At 44.5% G+C, this 16,992-nt stretch overlaps 1 protein-coding gene across 1 annotated transcript; it reads right to left on the bottom strand.

Annotated features, from left to right (window-relative positions):
- Positions 1 to 413: 413 nt before the first annotated feature.
- On the bottom strand, positions 414 to 4,881 carry LOC123072599 (protein DETOXIFICATION 40). Its single transcript, XM_044496181.1, has 7 exons — positions 4,515 to 4,881; positions 2,436 to 3,067; positions 2,269 to 2,325; positions 1,944 to 2,182; positions 1,327 to 1,445; positions 1,127 to 1,213; positions 414 to 868 (listed from the first exon to the last, which is right to left on the bottom strand). Exons 1-7 carry the CDS (start codon positions 4,782 to 4,784, stop codon positions 785 to 787), a joined length of 1,488 nt encoding a protein of 495 aa, XP_044352116.1. The 5' UTR covers positions 4,785 to 4,881; the 3' UTR covers positions 414 to 784.
- Between the last annotated feature and the right edge of the window lie 12,111 nt (positions 4,882 to 16,992).

Below are 16,992 nucleotides of genomic sequence, written 5' to 3'. Positions count from 1 at the left end.
TGCACTGTTCCTTCCATTCTAGTGAACGGCCTAATGCAATTATAGGAAGGACAACACTGACAAGTTGGTCATGTTTGGCTTCAACAGGTCCACCTAACTTGAATTGTACATTTGAATAATGAGAAAATGGCTATTTAAGCTTCCACCGCTGACCTAGCGCGCTTTAGACCTCTTTAAGTCAATATGATTATAGAAGCTTCCATCTGATTCTACATCTTGTACTCCTTTTATGTAAAATTACAAAGTTCGAGTTTAGCTCTTTATCCATGATAATTTTGTTTTAAGGATCAAAGAATCCTATTTTCACACACACACACACACACACAAACACACACACACAAACACACACACACACACACACACACACAAGAGAGAGAGAGAGAGAGAGAGAGAGAGAGACCTATGACCTCGTGTTACTGTCAAAAGGTTTGAAACCTTGATTTTTTTTAGATATTAGAAAATTTTATTGCCACACCTCTACATGATAGATGCATATAGCCTAACTGATTACAATATTTATTACAAAATTGCCAGACAGTGGCCTTACTAGTAAGAGAGAGAGATCAATAACATCAAGACAATCAAACCAAAGAAAAATCTAACTTGCCAACCATGTCTACTCTACATACTAAGAAGCATATTACTGTCAGGCCAACCAAGTTAGTACATAAACTCTGATAATCCACTGAAGAATCAAGTTACATGAATTCTGTCGCTCCCAATTAATGAGTCATGCTGGCGGCAAATCTCAAACCCAAAGAAATTATGAATCTGAGGCGATCCATTAGTTATCATCTGTAACCCCAACAAGAAGGGGCTCCTTCTTTGTATCATCCCACTTGTTCAATCTTTTTTGTGCCTCCTCTACCTGAAGGTCACACAAACATAAAAACACAAATGCAATTACATATTATATCTTTATTAGCTTTATCAACACATAGTTTAGATAATTTGCATCAACATATACTGTCAAGAAGGAGAAATGGTGAGCAAGCAAGTGATCGACTAAATCTTCGGACCTCATGTAGTTTAACTTCGTTTTCATCATTTACATTTTTGTGCAAAATAAATACATAGAGCTATAAAGTTAAGCTTGTTGCTCTATAGGTTAAGTCACAGGGATTACCTCTTTGCTCCAATCAGTTCTAATGGTGACCCACAACAGAATGGCAGTCTGCATGGCCGTTCCTCCAATCATGCCACCCCAAAGGCCCTGTGAGTAAGCACATGATTCCATCATGAAATATAAGTTAGAAGATATAGAGAACTGAATATTTCTTCATGCAGGATTTTTATATACTCTTAGTTTATAGATAAATCCATTACCTTTACGCCAAAGTTGAAGACAAAACCAAGAAGAACACCAAGGGGAACACCTACGATGTAGTAGCAGCCGACGTTGACGTAGGCAACAAATTGTTGCCACCCGCACCCAACAGCAACACCTGATATCTCTATGCATGTCAGTAAAGTTCAATCACCATGTATATATGTTAAGATAGAGCTTGGATACAATGTTTCACACACAATAAAATTGTCCTGGCACTAGAATTGGAATCAAAATCAACCTGCCCTGTTGCTTGAATAATACAGTTGACATGAGCACTTTTCTGAAAGATTGTGCTAATGTACTACTCCCTCCGTCCCATAATGTAAGTCAATAATAAAGATAGTACGAGAGAAGTGATTCAGGACCATGGTTCAGCCGAACCTATGGTCTATGCCGTACGATTTAACATCCTACTACATGTGGATCTGTGACATGCATACCAACTATATATTTTAATCAACCATGCATGGATCCTTATGAATAGACATGCATGCGAACTGCATTTTTTAATCAACAATGCAAGAATCCTCATGAATAGTGTCTAGAAATCAATGGTGCCGAGCGTAGGTTCGGCTGAACCATGGTTGGCGTGCAGAAATATTGTAAAATTTACCTGACAGTACAGGTTGGATGCCATTTAGAATGATGGTGATGGCGAGCAGCGGGCAGAGATCCGCCACGGCGTCGGAAACTCTTTCACCCTCTGTAAAGATGTAGCTGATGTAGTTGCGGAAGCACATGATCACAACAGCAAGGACGACGGCGATTATTGCAGAGAGCACCGTCACGACCCAAACCGAGAAAAATGCAGACTTGGGGTTGCCGGCACCAAGCTCATTGCTCACTCTAACACTGAAGTGAAACATTGTCCATTAGCTTATCTATAGTTAAGTAACTAATTATTTTGTTTCCAAGTCATTCCGTTTAGAGCCACGAACCTTGCGGCGGCATTGAAACCTATTGATATCATGAACACCCAAGCAGAGATTGTCAAGCTGCACAAGTCGCAAGTTAATCAGCACTCTCTCTATAGATTGATTACTAGGTATATAAGTACAAGTTACAACCCAAAAATAATGAACACGTGCAGATAAAGGGGACTCACCATACTGAGAGGGAATCCAGGGAAAGCTCCGGGTTGGGCAGCAAGCCAGCGATGAGCACCATGACCTGGTAGTACCATGTCTCAAGGCACAACATCACGGCGGACGCGGCAGAGAGCTTCAGAAATTCCGGCAACCCGGAGAACGCCTTGATAGTGAACCCTGTCCATGTCCGCCGGCACATCGGGCTCATGATGATGTACGCGAACTGCGCCACCACAATGACCCACCAGCTCAGGCTCAGCACCAGCGACGCGCCGAGCAGCCCGAGACCAACCTTGTAGACGACCACCCAGCTGAGCAGCAGGTGCAGCACGAGCGCCGCCGTGGAGATGTAAGCGCTGGGGAGGACGATGCTCTGTGCCTGCAGGAACTTCTGGATCGGGAAGTTGATAGCGTAGGCGAAGATCTGAGGGATGAGGCCGTACACGAAGATGGACGCCGCGCGGGCTATCTCGGGCGACTGCCCCAGCAGGAGGAGGAGTGGCTCCGAGAAGGCGTAGATCACGGCGAGAGGTATGCCGGTGCAGCAGAGGATAACGGCGGAGCGTTGTAGGTAGGTTCCGAGCATGTCGTACTTGTGTCCACCGTAGGCTTGTCCGCACAGGGTCTCCACTGCACTACCCATGCCCAGCTGCAAAACATATTGTCTTGTTACTGTCATAAAAATGTTTTTCGATCACATATTTTTTTCTAAATCACATCACAAGTCTTTTCTCCATGAAAATATGTACGCATGCATAACACATGAACATGCAGTAGCTAGGCTGCTAGGGCAAATACATCCATATACTATGCCAATCACGTGAAAACTTTTCTCTCTAGGACGTGCCAACTACTCAACGAGTCAAATTTATCTCAAGTCGATCGTCATTGCAGTCCATCAACCACTCATCCATAAATAAAAGAATCCCATGACACACGATCCAAGCTCGTGGCAATAAACAAAACGTCAACCGGTACTCTTTTGGTCAAATCAACGCCCAACTCTTTTGGTCAAAACAATCGTCCATTGGTGACAAGTTAATTGAACGGCGCATGCATGCATGTGCGGAGCGGCTTGTTGGGCGTGCAATTATTGCATGCTTTAGCCAACCATCGCAGCACTAAACACGGGATTAGTTGTCAGATTATGGATAAGAGCGAGAAAAAGGCCTATTTCACACGGCTCGACATATTCCTTGGAGCTTTCCCCGCGCGTCTTATTTGCCGCCGTGCAGCACAAAATTTTAATACGGACTACATACGAAACGAAATGAGTGAACCCGCACTCTAAATATGTCTATATACATTCTTATGTGTAGTCACATGAAAACCTCTAAAAGGTCTTATATTTTGAAATAGAGGAAGTACACCGGTATATTATTAGAGGATCTAAGTAGCAAGTTAAAATGGTATATGGCCACCCCTTTTGGACAAATGAACACCGACTAATGACGGATCAATTTGAACATTTCGATGTACTCGAACTATCATTTGTGCCTACTCTCTAGACCAAAATGAAGAATGTCATCAAAGAGTGATTCGGTGACACAAATATCACACGTACGCCAGTGATTTAAGGAGGTTTTCCCGCGGTATAATTTTGTTTCATATATTTTATAATTTATTATTTATATTTATAACCAAAATATGACTCAAAATATGGGAGACCAATAAACTCCGATGGAAAAAGTACTACCTCTATAACATAATATAAGGCCTTTTTTTTACATTGTCACGGTGTCAAAAAAGACGTCTTATATTGTGATGCGGAGGGAGTACTACCTAAACAAAATGGAGAATGCCATCAAACAGTGATCCGATTAGGCGAATGCTTACGCCAATGATTTGAAAATGGTTTTCCGCCACATAATTTCTGTGACATATAGTTTGTATTTTGTCAGATAAACTGATAGTCAAAGTATGACTCTAAATACAGGAGATCACCAACAAACCCCGACAGAGAATGTGCTAGTATCTAGATCGAAATGGAGAATGTCATCAAGGAGTGGCCACTTAAGCAGATATTACACGTACGTACGCGAAGGATTTAAAGTAGAGACGAGATGGAGGTGAGCGTGCGTGTGTGCGTAGCGTACCATGAGGCCGTAGGCGAACATCTGGACGCCGGTGTTGCCGAGCGAGGCGGCGGCGAGCTCCAGGCTGCCGAGGTGGCCGGAGAAGATCTGCGTGGACATGGACATGAGGAAGTTGATCATGTACATGATCACCGCCGGCACGGCCAGCCGCAAGAGCATCCCGAGCTCGATCGCCCCCGCCGCCCACATGCGCTCCGCCCGCGGCGCCGACGAGTCCGTGAGGATGCTCTCCAGCCGAGCCGACGCGCCATGCTCGTCCCCGCCGCCCATGCTCGCCCTCGCAGGACAAAAGGCTCGGCTGGCTCAGCTAGCGCGGCGAGGAGCTCGTGGGAGTGTGGGTGTGTGTGCTCCCTCGTCGTTGACTGTTATCGTCCCCAGGCCGATGTGTATATATAGTAGTAATGGCTTGGCTCCGGGAGGTTTGCAATTTGTTGTTTGTCTCTAGCAAGCCTGTTGGCTGGTTGGTGTCATACTTACTCCATGAGATGGCACGCCGATATGAGATATGATGCGGATTTTGTGCGCCTACGCGTACCTGCCTGCCTCACTATCGTGGTCGCCGCTTCACACACACCAGGGAGGGAGCGAGTCTGGAGATCCGCGTCGTAGTACTCAAGTCATTTCAGTCAGGCTGGCCGGCCACACAAATTATCTATTGGCCGCGTAGTTTTTCGCCTTTTTGGGGTGGCGGGCTCGAGGTGCCGAACACGAAAGATGCGCACGTCGGCGGAGGGACCCGAAAAATGCCTTTTGTCCTTCCCTCTGTCCAGTATCCATGCTGGTTAACTGTGCTCCAAAAAAAAAATGGCACCCTGGGCACAGTCGTGGTGCTGATTGTTTTTACACTGAAAAACATGCTTTAGGGCAAAATGGAAGGGATTACGATGAGCTGGTCTTGGTTTCGCCACCCGACGACTTGTGGCGATCCCGAGGAACACGAGCGGCCAGGATAATTGGGGTAGGCCACCCACATATTTTTCGAGGATCTGGCCAGCAGCGCATGGGCATCTCACATCCAGGTCCAACCAATCATACATGCAGGAGATATGGGAGGATCCACGAGCATGCATGCAGCTCATGGTGTCATGGCGAATCGGCCCATCTTTGCTGGTCTCGTCTAGTGGAACCGGTGTGATGGGCTCCCACCACCCACCTGATCATCTTTAAAACTGAAGTTGGTGAATTAATCTGCAAAAATGCAATCGATATCTCTTACTCGCTCCCCGCGTTGGATGCATGACTACCGCGTTGGATGCATGTGACTAGTTTATTGCATGCACGAGCCGCCCGTGGTTATTAATATATTGCGCGCGAGGTGGCCGCTGGGCAGCTCGATCAGAACGCGGGAAAAAGTCAGCTGCGACCGGCTGGTTCTGGACGAGAGGACGCGCCGCTTCGTGCACCATGCGTGCCCACTTTCTTGCCGTATGTGATACGATATGTCCATACACATTGCATGCCGGGACTACGTGGTGACATCCCTTCCATGCACGCAGCTGGAGCACGTGTGATCGCGATAGAGCCCCTGCGTGTGAGCCGGCGCTGGACCCGCGTGGGAGTTTTCCACACCTCGACCCTGGAATGTGTGGTGGCTAAAGGGAAAAACGATCTGCGAGCTGCGCCATCTACTCTGAGCCTCGACGGGCGTCGGCAACGGGCTAAAACAAAGTCCTCGTCAAGCCCACGCAATCAACGTGCACCATCCAGACGAAATGCCGGTGCGCAACGTGATGCGGTCTCCATCGACTTGTCTGACGTGGCCACAAGGGATAGTTTCAAGCGGCACATCATTGTCGACACGTCTGAAACTACGCTGTTGGTGACACTTTGTTACCAACGTCTTCATCAAGTGGTTTATGAACTTTTTTGGCACACACACAACGACTGCCTCATCCACAAGATGGACATTAACAGGTTATGCTGCAAAACGTGCCATCAACAACGAGAAGAACCGTGCCACGGCAACGAACATTGAATGTGTCATCTACGACGATGACATGACTGCATCGACAGACCTTTCTATTGTGATGACTCCCTAAACGGTCACACTGCGCTGAATGGTGCAACGAGTACACCGTCGACCATGACTACCTCGACATGGGTATTTCTTCATGATGAACTACCTTGACATCGTCATCTAAGGCTAGGTATACATCTATTCATCGCCAACAACTACAGTCTACAACATTTGGATCGTTACTAGCGTCCATGACACTTCTACGGGAGGTTTCAATAGAAGTACACAGATTTTCCTTGAATCTGTGGATAGGCGGATGGGCGACACGGGCGACACGGGCGACGTGGACCCCCCTGATCGCAGATGGGCGGTGCACCTCTTCTCCGATCTCGCGACGCCGGCGCTTCTGCTCTTCCGGCGAGGCGTACTCCTTCAACGGGGCGGCTCTCCGGCACTGACGCTGCTGGACGATCGCGGCGTGCGTGTCGACACGGTGCGGGTACACGATAAGGGAGGCATAAAGGAAGGTACACAAATTAGGTTCCCTTGCCATGTTGTTCTGGTGGGCAGGGCGCTGGGGATTGGGGAGGAGGCGCGGCGCGATGCGAGGATCGAGGTCAAGGAGGAGGAGGAGCGTCGGGAATGGCGGAGGATTAAAGCCGCGGAGAGACACGGTGCAGCTATCCCTTCCCCATTCGACGAGATCCATCCCCCTCCCACACCACAAACCCGTGCTCCAGCTCATGAGATCCATGGCGCCCTGGAAGCCGAGACTTGAGGCGAGGACGAGGGAGATAGCCAACGGAGTCAACACGAAGCTGGAGAAGCTGATGGAGATCATCTCCTGGTTCGCGAAGGAGAGAGATCTGAAGGAGGCGGCGGGGTTGGCGTACAGGCGGCTCACGGAGGCAGAGGATTGGCGCCTCAAGCCGACGGGCGAGCCTGTGGGTGCGCTCAGGATGTTGCTCTAGGCGATGGAGGAGTCGGAGTCCGATGACCCCAAGTAGGAGATGAAGTGGAGGGCGTTTCGATCCCGCCGCCGCAAGCCGGCGGGTTCGAAGGAGTTCGTCGTCGGAGCAGTGATGGGCCTACCGGTGCTGGCTCCCACGGTGATGGAGGAGAAGGCGTCGGAGGACCCGGTGGTCAACGCCACAGAAGAGGGAGTGAAGTCTGGTGCGAGGAAGAAGAAGGCGAGGTGGCCGCTGGTGATAAGGCGATCCCCACGCTTCCCTCGTTGGTCACCGCGCCTGCTCAGCCTCGCCCGCCACGCGCGGGGCTAGGAGCCTCGCCGGCGGGCAGTCGTTTCTGGCTGCTCGCCGGTGAGGTCTCAGAGGGGGAGGCTGGGCCCTCGTCAGTACTGCAAGGTAAAACTTGTTCTCCCTGTAAATATCTTGCCGAGTGTGAAGCAGAAATGTCTATTGATGAAACTAGAATGAACAAGCAAAGCCGATTGGCTGTTAGAAATGGGGATAAGATTGATAACATGCCATGTTTTGGTCTTGAATCTGGGAGGAGTTATTCAGAAAGGAAAGTGAGTTGGGGAGTTGGTGACAAAATTAAAAAGAAGGCGAGAGATGTCTATGGCGCTGGATCTGATATAGATTCCAGTTGCAATATCGATCAAGATCTGATTAGAAGAAGTAGACATATAGCTGAAAAAATGAATTGTACAAATTATGTGTAAATATCAGATTTCTGGTCAAGAGATTATGTACATCTAGATAATATGGTTGTCGATTGATGTCAAGTATCAGTGCCTGTTGGGATTGTGGGTAGATTTGTCAAGTCCTCCCCCATTTGGGGTGAAAAAGGAGCTGATAAAGATGGGCAAACTTTGGGCAAAGCAAAAGGGGAGGCGGGTTATAGAAATACGCTTTCCCAAGCCTTTCTGACTATAAATAGTGCGCCTCTCCTCTGCTTTGAGAGAGAGTGCGACCCCCTTGAGGATTTAGGGTTTCCCCTACCCCCGCCGCCACTGGATGAAAGTGAAGAGGAAGAGAGGATGAGCAGGGGGCCTGGAGGATATCGGAGAGGAGGAAGATTCAATAGGGGAGGGAGGGACAATTTCCAGTATAGAAGAAAAGAAGAAGAACTTGATAGGTTTAGGGAGATATATCCCAATAATGAGAGAGGAGGTGGAAGATTTGGGTACATGGAGGAGACTAGGAAATCTAATCAGCAAGTGGATGAAGAAAAGAGGGGGATGGCAGATCTGAAGCTCCCTTCGAGCTCCAAGGAGGAATCCGTGAAGAGGATGGAAGATGATAAAAAAGCTAGAGATCTCAAAGGAAAAGAGGATGTGGCAATGCATGTTTCCTCTTTCGATCTGATCCAACAACAGCAGTGGTTTGGGGCTCTGATGGCCCAGATGGCCCAACAAAAGATGGAAAGCACGTCTGGGGGTGCAATTGTTACCCCCTGAAAGCAGTAGAGGTGTTCTGACTGATGAGTCTAAGAAAGAGTTTGCAGGAGGAAAAGATCACATGAATAAAATTGAAGCTAACATGGATGTGGGGAACAAGCAAGGGCAAAAAGGATGGTTTCAGAACAACAGGTTTGGCCAGAGAGAGAGCTTGGATCAAAACAAAGCTGGTGGGAATTTCAGAGTGCTATGCAACAAGTGCAAGGACACCAGACACCTGACTAGAGACTGCAAGTTGCCCAACTGTATCATTTGTGGCAAGAATTCTCACATCACTGAGGAATGTGCTTGGCTGAAGCAAATCAAGCCAACTCCCAAATTCATTGGATATGCAGCCAGAGGGTTGGGAGTGCTGCTAGTACAAAATTCTAAAGAGATGGTCAGTAGTGAAAAAATTAATCCTATGGCCATTGTGAACATCTCTTCTGGGGAGATTAATGAGACTCAATTCTTGGATGGATTTAACTATATGTTTAGCTGGAATTGGCAATGGAGATGCAAAAAAACATGGAGACAAAGCTTACTTGATGAGATTTCCTAGCAAAAGCAGACTGGCAGAACTTCACAAGTTTGGAAATTTCAATCTGCTGGGGACCAATGCTGTGATCAATGTGGACAGCTGGACATATGATACTCAAGCTATTGGCAAGTTACACACAGTGCGGGTGCAGTTTGAGAAAATCCCTGAGTGTTTCAGACATTTTTTTGGAATGTGTGAGGTGGCTGCTTCTATTGGCCCTATTATGGAAATTGATATGTCCACCATTTTGAAAGAGAAAATCAGGGCTAAGGTGGGAGTCAGAGACTTTGAGAAAATGCCTCATCAAACAGAGATCACTGTCAAGGACCTGATGATATACATAATCAACATTGAGTTGGAAGAAGTAATTGAACAAGGGTGGTATGAAGAAAAGAGAAAGTTTGAGATCATGAAACCTGAACTTGAGGGGAATGATATGGGAGGTCAGAAAAAAATGAAAAAGGATGAGGTAGGAGCTGATGGAACTAAAGAAAACATCTCCTTGGGGAGTATAGGACTCAAACAATTCAAAGAGATGCAACAGAAAAATGATGAGATGTTGAAGATGCAGAAAGATTATATGTTAGAGATGGGCTTGAGAAAGAAAGTAGAGGTGGATCTTGATAAAGCCCTTAAAAAATTCAAGAGGTTGAAGAAATCAGATGCAGAAATGATGCTTGGAAAGTTATGGAGGAAAAAAGACTACTATGTGGGAAACGGAGAAGAGGAGTCTATTGGAAATGATTCAAGGTCAGCAGGAGCTAATAAAGAAGTGCATAGAAAAAATTGATGCTTGGGAAGAAAAATAAATATATGGAGAAGAATTAGGTGAGAAGAATGAGATGGAATCTGAAATACCCCAGGATAACACACCAGAAGATGCTTATGTAGAACCTGTGGACTATTCATCTAGTCAAGATTCTATGGAATCACTAGGCACAAAACTTGGGATTCACAAAAAGGAGGAAGGAGACAAGGATAAAGACAAGGATGGACCTGCTAGAAGAAGTGATAGAAACCTGGATAAAAAAGATGTTAAAATGGAAGATCTGGCCAAGGAAAGTGCAGCTGAAAAAGACAATTATGGTAAGAATCATGTTCTTTCTGATGAAAAAAATTCTTTATATGATATGGCTAACAGGGTTGGAATTGACTTGGGGTTGTGCTCTTGATATGGTTACCCACAATCTAGACCTGATTTCTAACATGGAACATGCTAGAAGAGATATATATCTCCAAAAAATTATTAATGAAAATAGGGAGGAGAAAAAAGATGATTGTCCAAGTCTTATTGACATTGGAGATGTTGAGTTAGAGGACTTGTGTTCAGAAGGAGATAATTCTGAGGGTGATATAGAGATAGAACATTATGACAAATTGAAAAAGATTTTTTCTAGTAACAAAAAAAATGAGAGGTGGGATGCCAGCCTTTGGGGTTGGAGAAAAATCCATCTTGAGTGGGGGGGATAGAAAGAAAAATAATAAAAGAAAGAAAAAAATGAGAGGCATGTTTTGGAATGTCAGAGGGATTGGGAAGGATATTAAGAGAAATTTCATTAGAGATACCATTTTGGAAAAACAATTAGACTTTGTTGGACTTCAGGAAACCAATAAAAGTGACTTCACAAAAAATGAGTTACATAACCTTGCTGGAGGAAAAAAATTCTCTGGGAATGGATTGCCCCTAGAGGCAAAATCTGAGGGAATTTTAGTAGGGATTAATAATGAATGTTTGATATATTACAAATGGAAAACGTGTCATATTTCATTAAAATACACTTGTTTGATAAATAGCCATGTTTAGTTGGAATCTGGTCATAGTTTATGGTGAGGCTCAAAAAGAGGGAAAAGCAGCCTTTTTAGCTGAATTATCCAGATTCTATCAAAATAATACACACCCTTGTGTGATAGGGGGGACTTTAACTTGATCAAGAACAGTTCTGAAAAGAATAAGCCTGGAGGACTAGATCATTTTAGTTTTGTTTTCAATGCTATCATTGAACACGTTGGACTCAGAGATCTTCCTTTGAATGGGAGAAAATATACTTGGGCTAACAACTTACCTGATCCCACTTATGAGATACTGGATAGAATTTTAATTTGTCCAGATTGGGAAGACAAATACCCCCTAGCTATGGTAAACCCCATGGAAAGGGAAATTTTTGATCACACCCCTCTGTTGTTAGACACTGGGGAGCATAGAAAATCCCAGCCCATATTTAGATTTGAAAATGCCTGGATGCTCATGGAAGGCTTTAGGTAATTTGTGGAAAAGAATTGGAATATTAAATGTAAAGGTTCTAGTCTAGACAAATGGCAAACAAAGTTGAGAAACATCAGACAGAAAATAAGGGGGTGGATTTTGAATGCTAATGTTGCTTACAAAAAAAGGAAAAAAAGAGTTGGTGGAGCTACTAGATAAGAATGATAAAAGAGCTGAAATTAATGGACTTAGTACTCAAGATAGAGAGATCCAGGAAAACTGGAGGAAAGAACTGAAAAACATCTTGAAGATGGAAGAAATTAAATGGTTGCAAAGGTATAAAGATAGGAAGATAAAAGAGGGTGACTCTAACACCAGATATTATCATGCCAAGGTTAATTGCAGAAGAAGAAAAATAGGATTACTACACTTGAACATGAGGGGGAGCCCATTGAGGGAGATGCCAAACTCATGGAGCATGTAACCAACTATTACAAAACTTTATTTGGTCAAGCTGAAAAAACTAATATCAATTTGGACATTCAAAACCCTATGGGGATTTCCACACAGGAAAAAAATGATTTGGTTAAACCTTTTAGTTTGGAAGAAATTAAAGATGTGGTTTTCACTATGGAAAAAAAGAAAAGTCCATGCCCTGATGGATTTGTTGTAGATTTCTACCAACATTTTTGGGAGCTACTTAAGGCTGATCTGAAAGCTATTTTAGATGACTTTCATAGGGGGAAAGTTGACTTGGCCAGATTAAACTATGGGATTATTACCCTAGTTCCAAAAGTTAAAGATGCTAGACAAATCCAAAAATTTAGACCTATCTGCCTCTTAAATGTCAGTTTCAAGATTATCACTAAAATCCTGATGAACAGATTGGGCAAAGTCGTTAACCCTATCATTTCACCCATCCAAACTGCCTTTGTGAAAGGTAGATATATTATGGAGGGAGTTGTAATTATGCATGAGGCTCTAAAATCTATACATAATTAAAAACAAAGTGCTATGCTATTCAAAGTGGACTTTGGAAAAATTATATGACAAAATCAAGTGGCCTTTTGTTTATAAGATGCTCAAACTAAAAACTTTCCTGACAAATGGTGTGACTGGGTGTTGCACACTATGAGAGAGGGACATGTAGCAGTCAAAGTGAATGATGACATAGGTCCTTACTTCAAAACCTTTAAAGAACTGAGGCAGGGAGGTTCTTTATCTCCTCTTCTCTTTGATCTGGCAGTTGATGCTCTTGCCATCATTCTAGATAAGGCTAGAGAGGAAGGGTTTGTAAAAGGGGTTCTCATTGACTGCCATGACAATGGAGTCAATATGCTACAATATGCAGATGATACCATTTTTTTGTTGCAAGACGATGAAGACTCTGCCAGAAATCTAAAATTTATCTTAACCGCTTTTGAGCAGATGTCTGGGTTGACAATAAATTTCCATAAAAGTGAAATATTCTTGTTTGGGGGGGGGCAGTGAAAAAGAAGAGATGTATCAGGGAATCTTCACCTGCATTCTGGGGGAAACCCCCCTGAAATACCTGGGGTTACCCATTTCTAACAAGAGAATCAGAAACAAAATGTGGAAGAATGTTACTGAAAAAATTGAAAAAAGATGTGCCTGCTGGCAGGGTAGACTGCTAAATATTGCAGGAAGAGTCACTTTGGTGCAATCCTGCTTATCTAACATACCTATATACATGATGTCTTTTTACCTCTTGCCAGCTGGAGTAAGAAAAAAGGTAGATTTTTATAGAGCTAGGATGTTGTGGCAATCAGAGGAGGAAAAAAAGAAATATGATTTGGTAAATTGGAAAACTTGTTGTCTTCCAAAACAACAAGGAGGCCTGGGGATTATCAATATTGAAAAGATTAACATTGCTTTATTGGCTAAATGGCTGTGGAAACTTGAAAATGATGAGGGGTTTTGGCAGGGAATTGTTAAAAGGAAATATGTTGGGGACAAATGTTTCTCTGGAATTAAACATAAAAATGGGGATTCCCAATTCTGGCCTGATATCTTGAAAATTAGAAAATATTTCTATCCACATGTTTAAAAGAGATTGGGGGATGGCAGAAACACCCGGTTTTGGGAAGATTGGTGGGTTGGAGATAAATCCCTCAAAGAGGCTTACCCCTCTCTGTTTTTTATTAGCAATGATCAGGGGATTACAGTTAGAGAAAAAGCAATTGATAAGGGATGGGGTGGTTTTACCTTCAGAAGAGCTCTTTATGGGGATACTGAGCAACTGTGGAATAGCATGAGAGCGAGATGTGAGGAAGTTTTGATGCATGGGGGGAGAGACAAACCCATGTGGATGTTGACTACTGATAGAAAATTCACTGTCAAATCACTATACAGATATCTGATCAAATCTGATGTAGGATTCCCCAGGAAGTTTCTGCGGAAAACTAAAGTTCCTGCTAAGATCAGATTCTTTCTTTGGCTGCTAGCAAGAAAAAGTATACTTACTAGAGATAATTTGATAAAAATAGGATGGAAAGGGGATAAAAATTGTGTGTTTTATGGCAAGGATGAAACGATAGATCATCTGTTTTTCTCTTGCTCAGTAGCAAAAACCATCTGGGCTCTAGTGAGATGTGCATTTGATCTGAAAAGTACCCCTACAGACCTCAGTGATTGTTTTGGAATATGGTTCCAGGAAGATAGCAAGAAACTTATAATGGTTGGCGTCTCGGCGCTATTGTGGGCGATCTGGAGATGCAGAAATAACATTGTGTTCTCTGACCCAATGGGTGTGGTGAAAATGATGTGTGGATGGATTTCTGACTGGGCTGTTTTGCAGAAAAGGTGCCCAGCGGAAAGAATGATGATGCTGTGAGCAAAACTCACCGTGCAAGTAGCAAGTGATGTCTACAAAGCTGCGCAAGGCTGGCGTTTTGGAGTCCTTCGAATCCAGCAGTCACAAATATGGGAAAAGACTTCTCCTTTTGGCGCTTCGACGAAGTGGAGTGAAGTGGAAGATCTAAGAAAGAGGCTCAACTTTGATGCCTGCCTTTGCTGTTGCGTTAGATCTGTGTAGTTTTCTGTTGCCTTGCTATGTTGCGAGACTGTCTGAGATGTAATAGGACTAGATCTTTTCAGTCGTGATCACGAAGAACCCTGTTTGGATACTTGGTTTGATGGTTTCTCTAATGGAAATCGGAGGGGAAACCCTCTGTTGGTAAAAAAAATGACACTTCTACGATTGCAGCGGGAGGGAATACATAAGAGACAGGTAAGGCACCAAAAGGGGACGCAGCCAGCACCCTAGTTGTCGACCCATCAGAGACATATTTAATGATGGCGAAGCAAGAAGAAGACAAAAATACAATATTTCAAATTTAGTGGGTTCGAGTTCAAGATAAGAAATGGGTCGACACCTAGGGTCGTGCTATTCGTCACCCTGGGTGAAGAATAATTGGTCACCCCCTCTATGTTGACATCACTACATCATATTTTTATGTCCCGTAATTTTTTTTCTTACATCGGAAGTCAAACGAGAATGTAGAAAAAAAATGTCGTCTGTAAAAAGTATTTTATGTTATGTAAAATTACGAACTTAAAAGTTTATATTATACAACCTACATAAAATGTATTTTCGGTATTATGACTTACAATATATTATAATTTTTCGTAGTGAATCAGTATAAACATAACTATTTGTACAACAAACATAATTTTTTGATGAAATGATCATAAGTATACATCGGGTGCAAAATAACTTATTCTGCACCCTAGGTAGCATGATTCGTTAAGTAAATTCCCTAACTAACTAACTCCCCCCCCCCCCCCCCCCTCCGATTTTCAGGGGTGTGGGCCGCTTCCTCTCCCATCTCCAATCACAGTCTGCCATCTGCATAATCATGTAAGACTTACATAGGCTTGGCCGCCCGGAGGAGGCTGGAGGGAGGAGCGGCGGCGCGCGTGGAGATACCCCAGATAGCAAATTCCAATGATAGATCAGTACATCGCTTCGTGATTCAGGTGATTAAAAGCTTGGCCTCAACTGAGGATAGGGAGATTTCTTTTACTCTTTGTCGTCGTTCGCAGAATAAGGTTAGCCATGAGTTGCTGCTTATGGCCGTAGTACCCCCGAACCGCAGTGTGGTTGTACTCGGGGTTAGACTTCATTGTAAACTTGGTTGTGGCTGAGAGGCCCCATGAGTAATGAAAATCTTCTTTACCCGCGCAAAAAAGATAGCTGGGACTCCCGCTGGCAGCAGCGCACGCATCAGTAGCGTCTTCGTCTCCCATCCAATCAATCATACTACATGCATGAGCTACGGACGGGATCCGTGCGTTACATGCACGCACGATGCAACCAAGCCAGCCTCAAGCACGCCCCCTGCATTACATGCATGATCATTATAAGTTTATTACAGGTTTGCTGTTAGCACGCGCTCTTGCCCCCGGTGCAACAACGTAGTATACGCCGAACGATCTTGGATTCGCACCGCTGGCGTGGCGTCCATCCAGCAAAACTTGGGACATGCGGCAATCTGGCCGACCGTCGCCCCCTCAGTCATGCGGAAGACATGGGACACTCACGCAACGTTGACGCAAAGGTGTTCCCAAATGAAATGCTACACGACGCAGACGATACTATTAAAATCAATCGATCTCTCGCTCCATGCATTACATGCGTCCGCGAGCACGATCCACCCATCTCTCTAGGCTCTAGCATCGGTAGTGCAAATTAATTCTGCGGACGGATCTTGGTACTAGCAAAGCAATCGGTTCTCTAGCATCGGTGCATGCGGCGGGATCGTGTACACCCACGACGCGCCCGGCTCTAGTATCGGTGCACTTCTTTTCTGAAGTCCTCAACGGTGCAAAAAAAAAAAGTACTAGTACTACTGCTTCAGATCAGTAGATCATCAATTATTTTGTCCATGTTAGGACAGATCGCAGGCACACCCGCTCTGTTCAACTCATGCACGTGCTATTTGTACCATAGCCCATCCGGCTTCAGAGATCCGACAATCACCATTGGTTGACAAGTTTAACTAGGAAAAAGTCCAAAATAAACCTTCAACTTATAGATGAAAGCTAAATCAAATCTTCAACTTCAAATCCCTGAAATCAGCACACTGAACTCTCTAATCCCAGTTTATTTTAAACCTTGGACGTGTTTTCGATGGGATTGTCGATGCAGCAGCAGGTGGAGCCGGGATCGTTGGTGACTGGGCCGGCCCACCAAGCTTGTAGCGAACTTGAGATCTGACGCTGCAAAACTTGTCCTGTATGCTGTAACCACTGGAACTGTTGACTACTGCTGATAAAAAGTGAATCACAAGACTATTTAACCATTCTGCTTAGCATCGTGACTCGAAAACATTTTGGCATATTTATTTTCTTGAA

The sequence above is a fragment of the Triticum aestivum genome, chromosome 3B (genome assembly GCF_018294505.1).
Source record: "Triticum aestivum cultivar Chinese Spring chromosome 3B, IWGSC CS RefSeq v2.1, whole genome shotgun sequence".
In the NCBI taxonomy this organism is placed as follows: Eukaryota; Viridiplantae; Streptophyta; class Magnoliopsida; order Poales; family Poaceae; genus Triticum; species Triticum aestivum.
This window is presented reverse-complemented; position numbering and strand designations above follow the sequence as displayed.

What these genes read in the sequence shown, in the direction of transcription:
- LOC123072599 (XM_044496181.1), bottom strand. Translation starts at nt 4,784, where the DNA reads ATGGGCGGCGGGGACGAGCATGGCGCGTCGGCTCGGCTGGAGAGCATC. An exon ending in CTGGATTCCCTCTCAGTATG is followed by an intron (nt 2,326 to 2,435) that starts GTGAGTCCCCTT and finishes CGACTTGTGCAG; the next exon opens with CTTGACAATCTCTGCTTGGG. An exon ending in TCTTCAACTTTGGCGTAAAG is followed by an intron (nt 1,214 to 1,326) that starts GTAATGGATTTA and finishes GCTTACTCACAG; the next exon opens with GGCCTTTGGGGTGGCATGAT.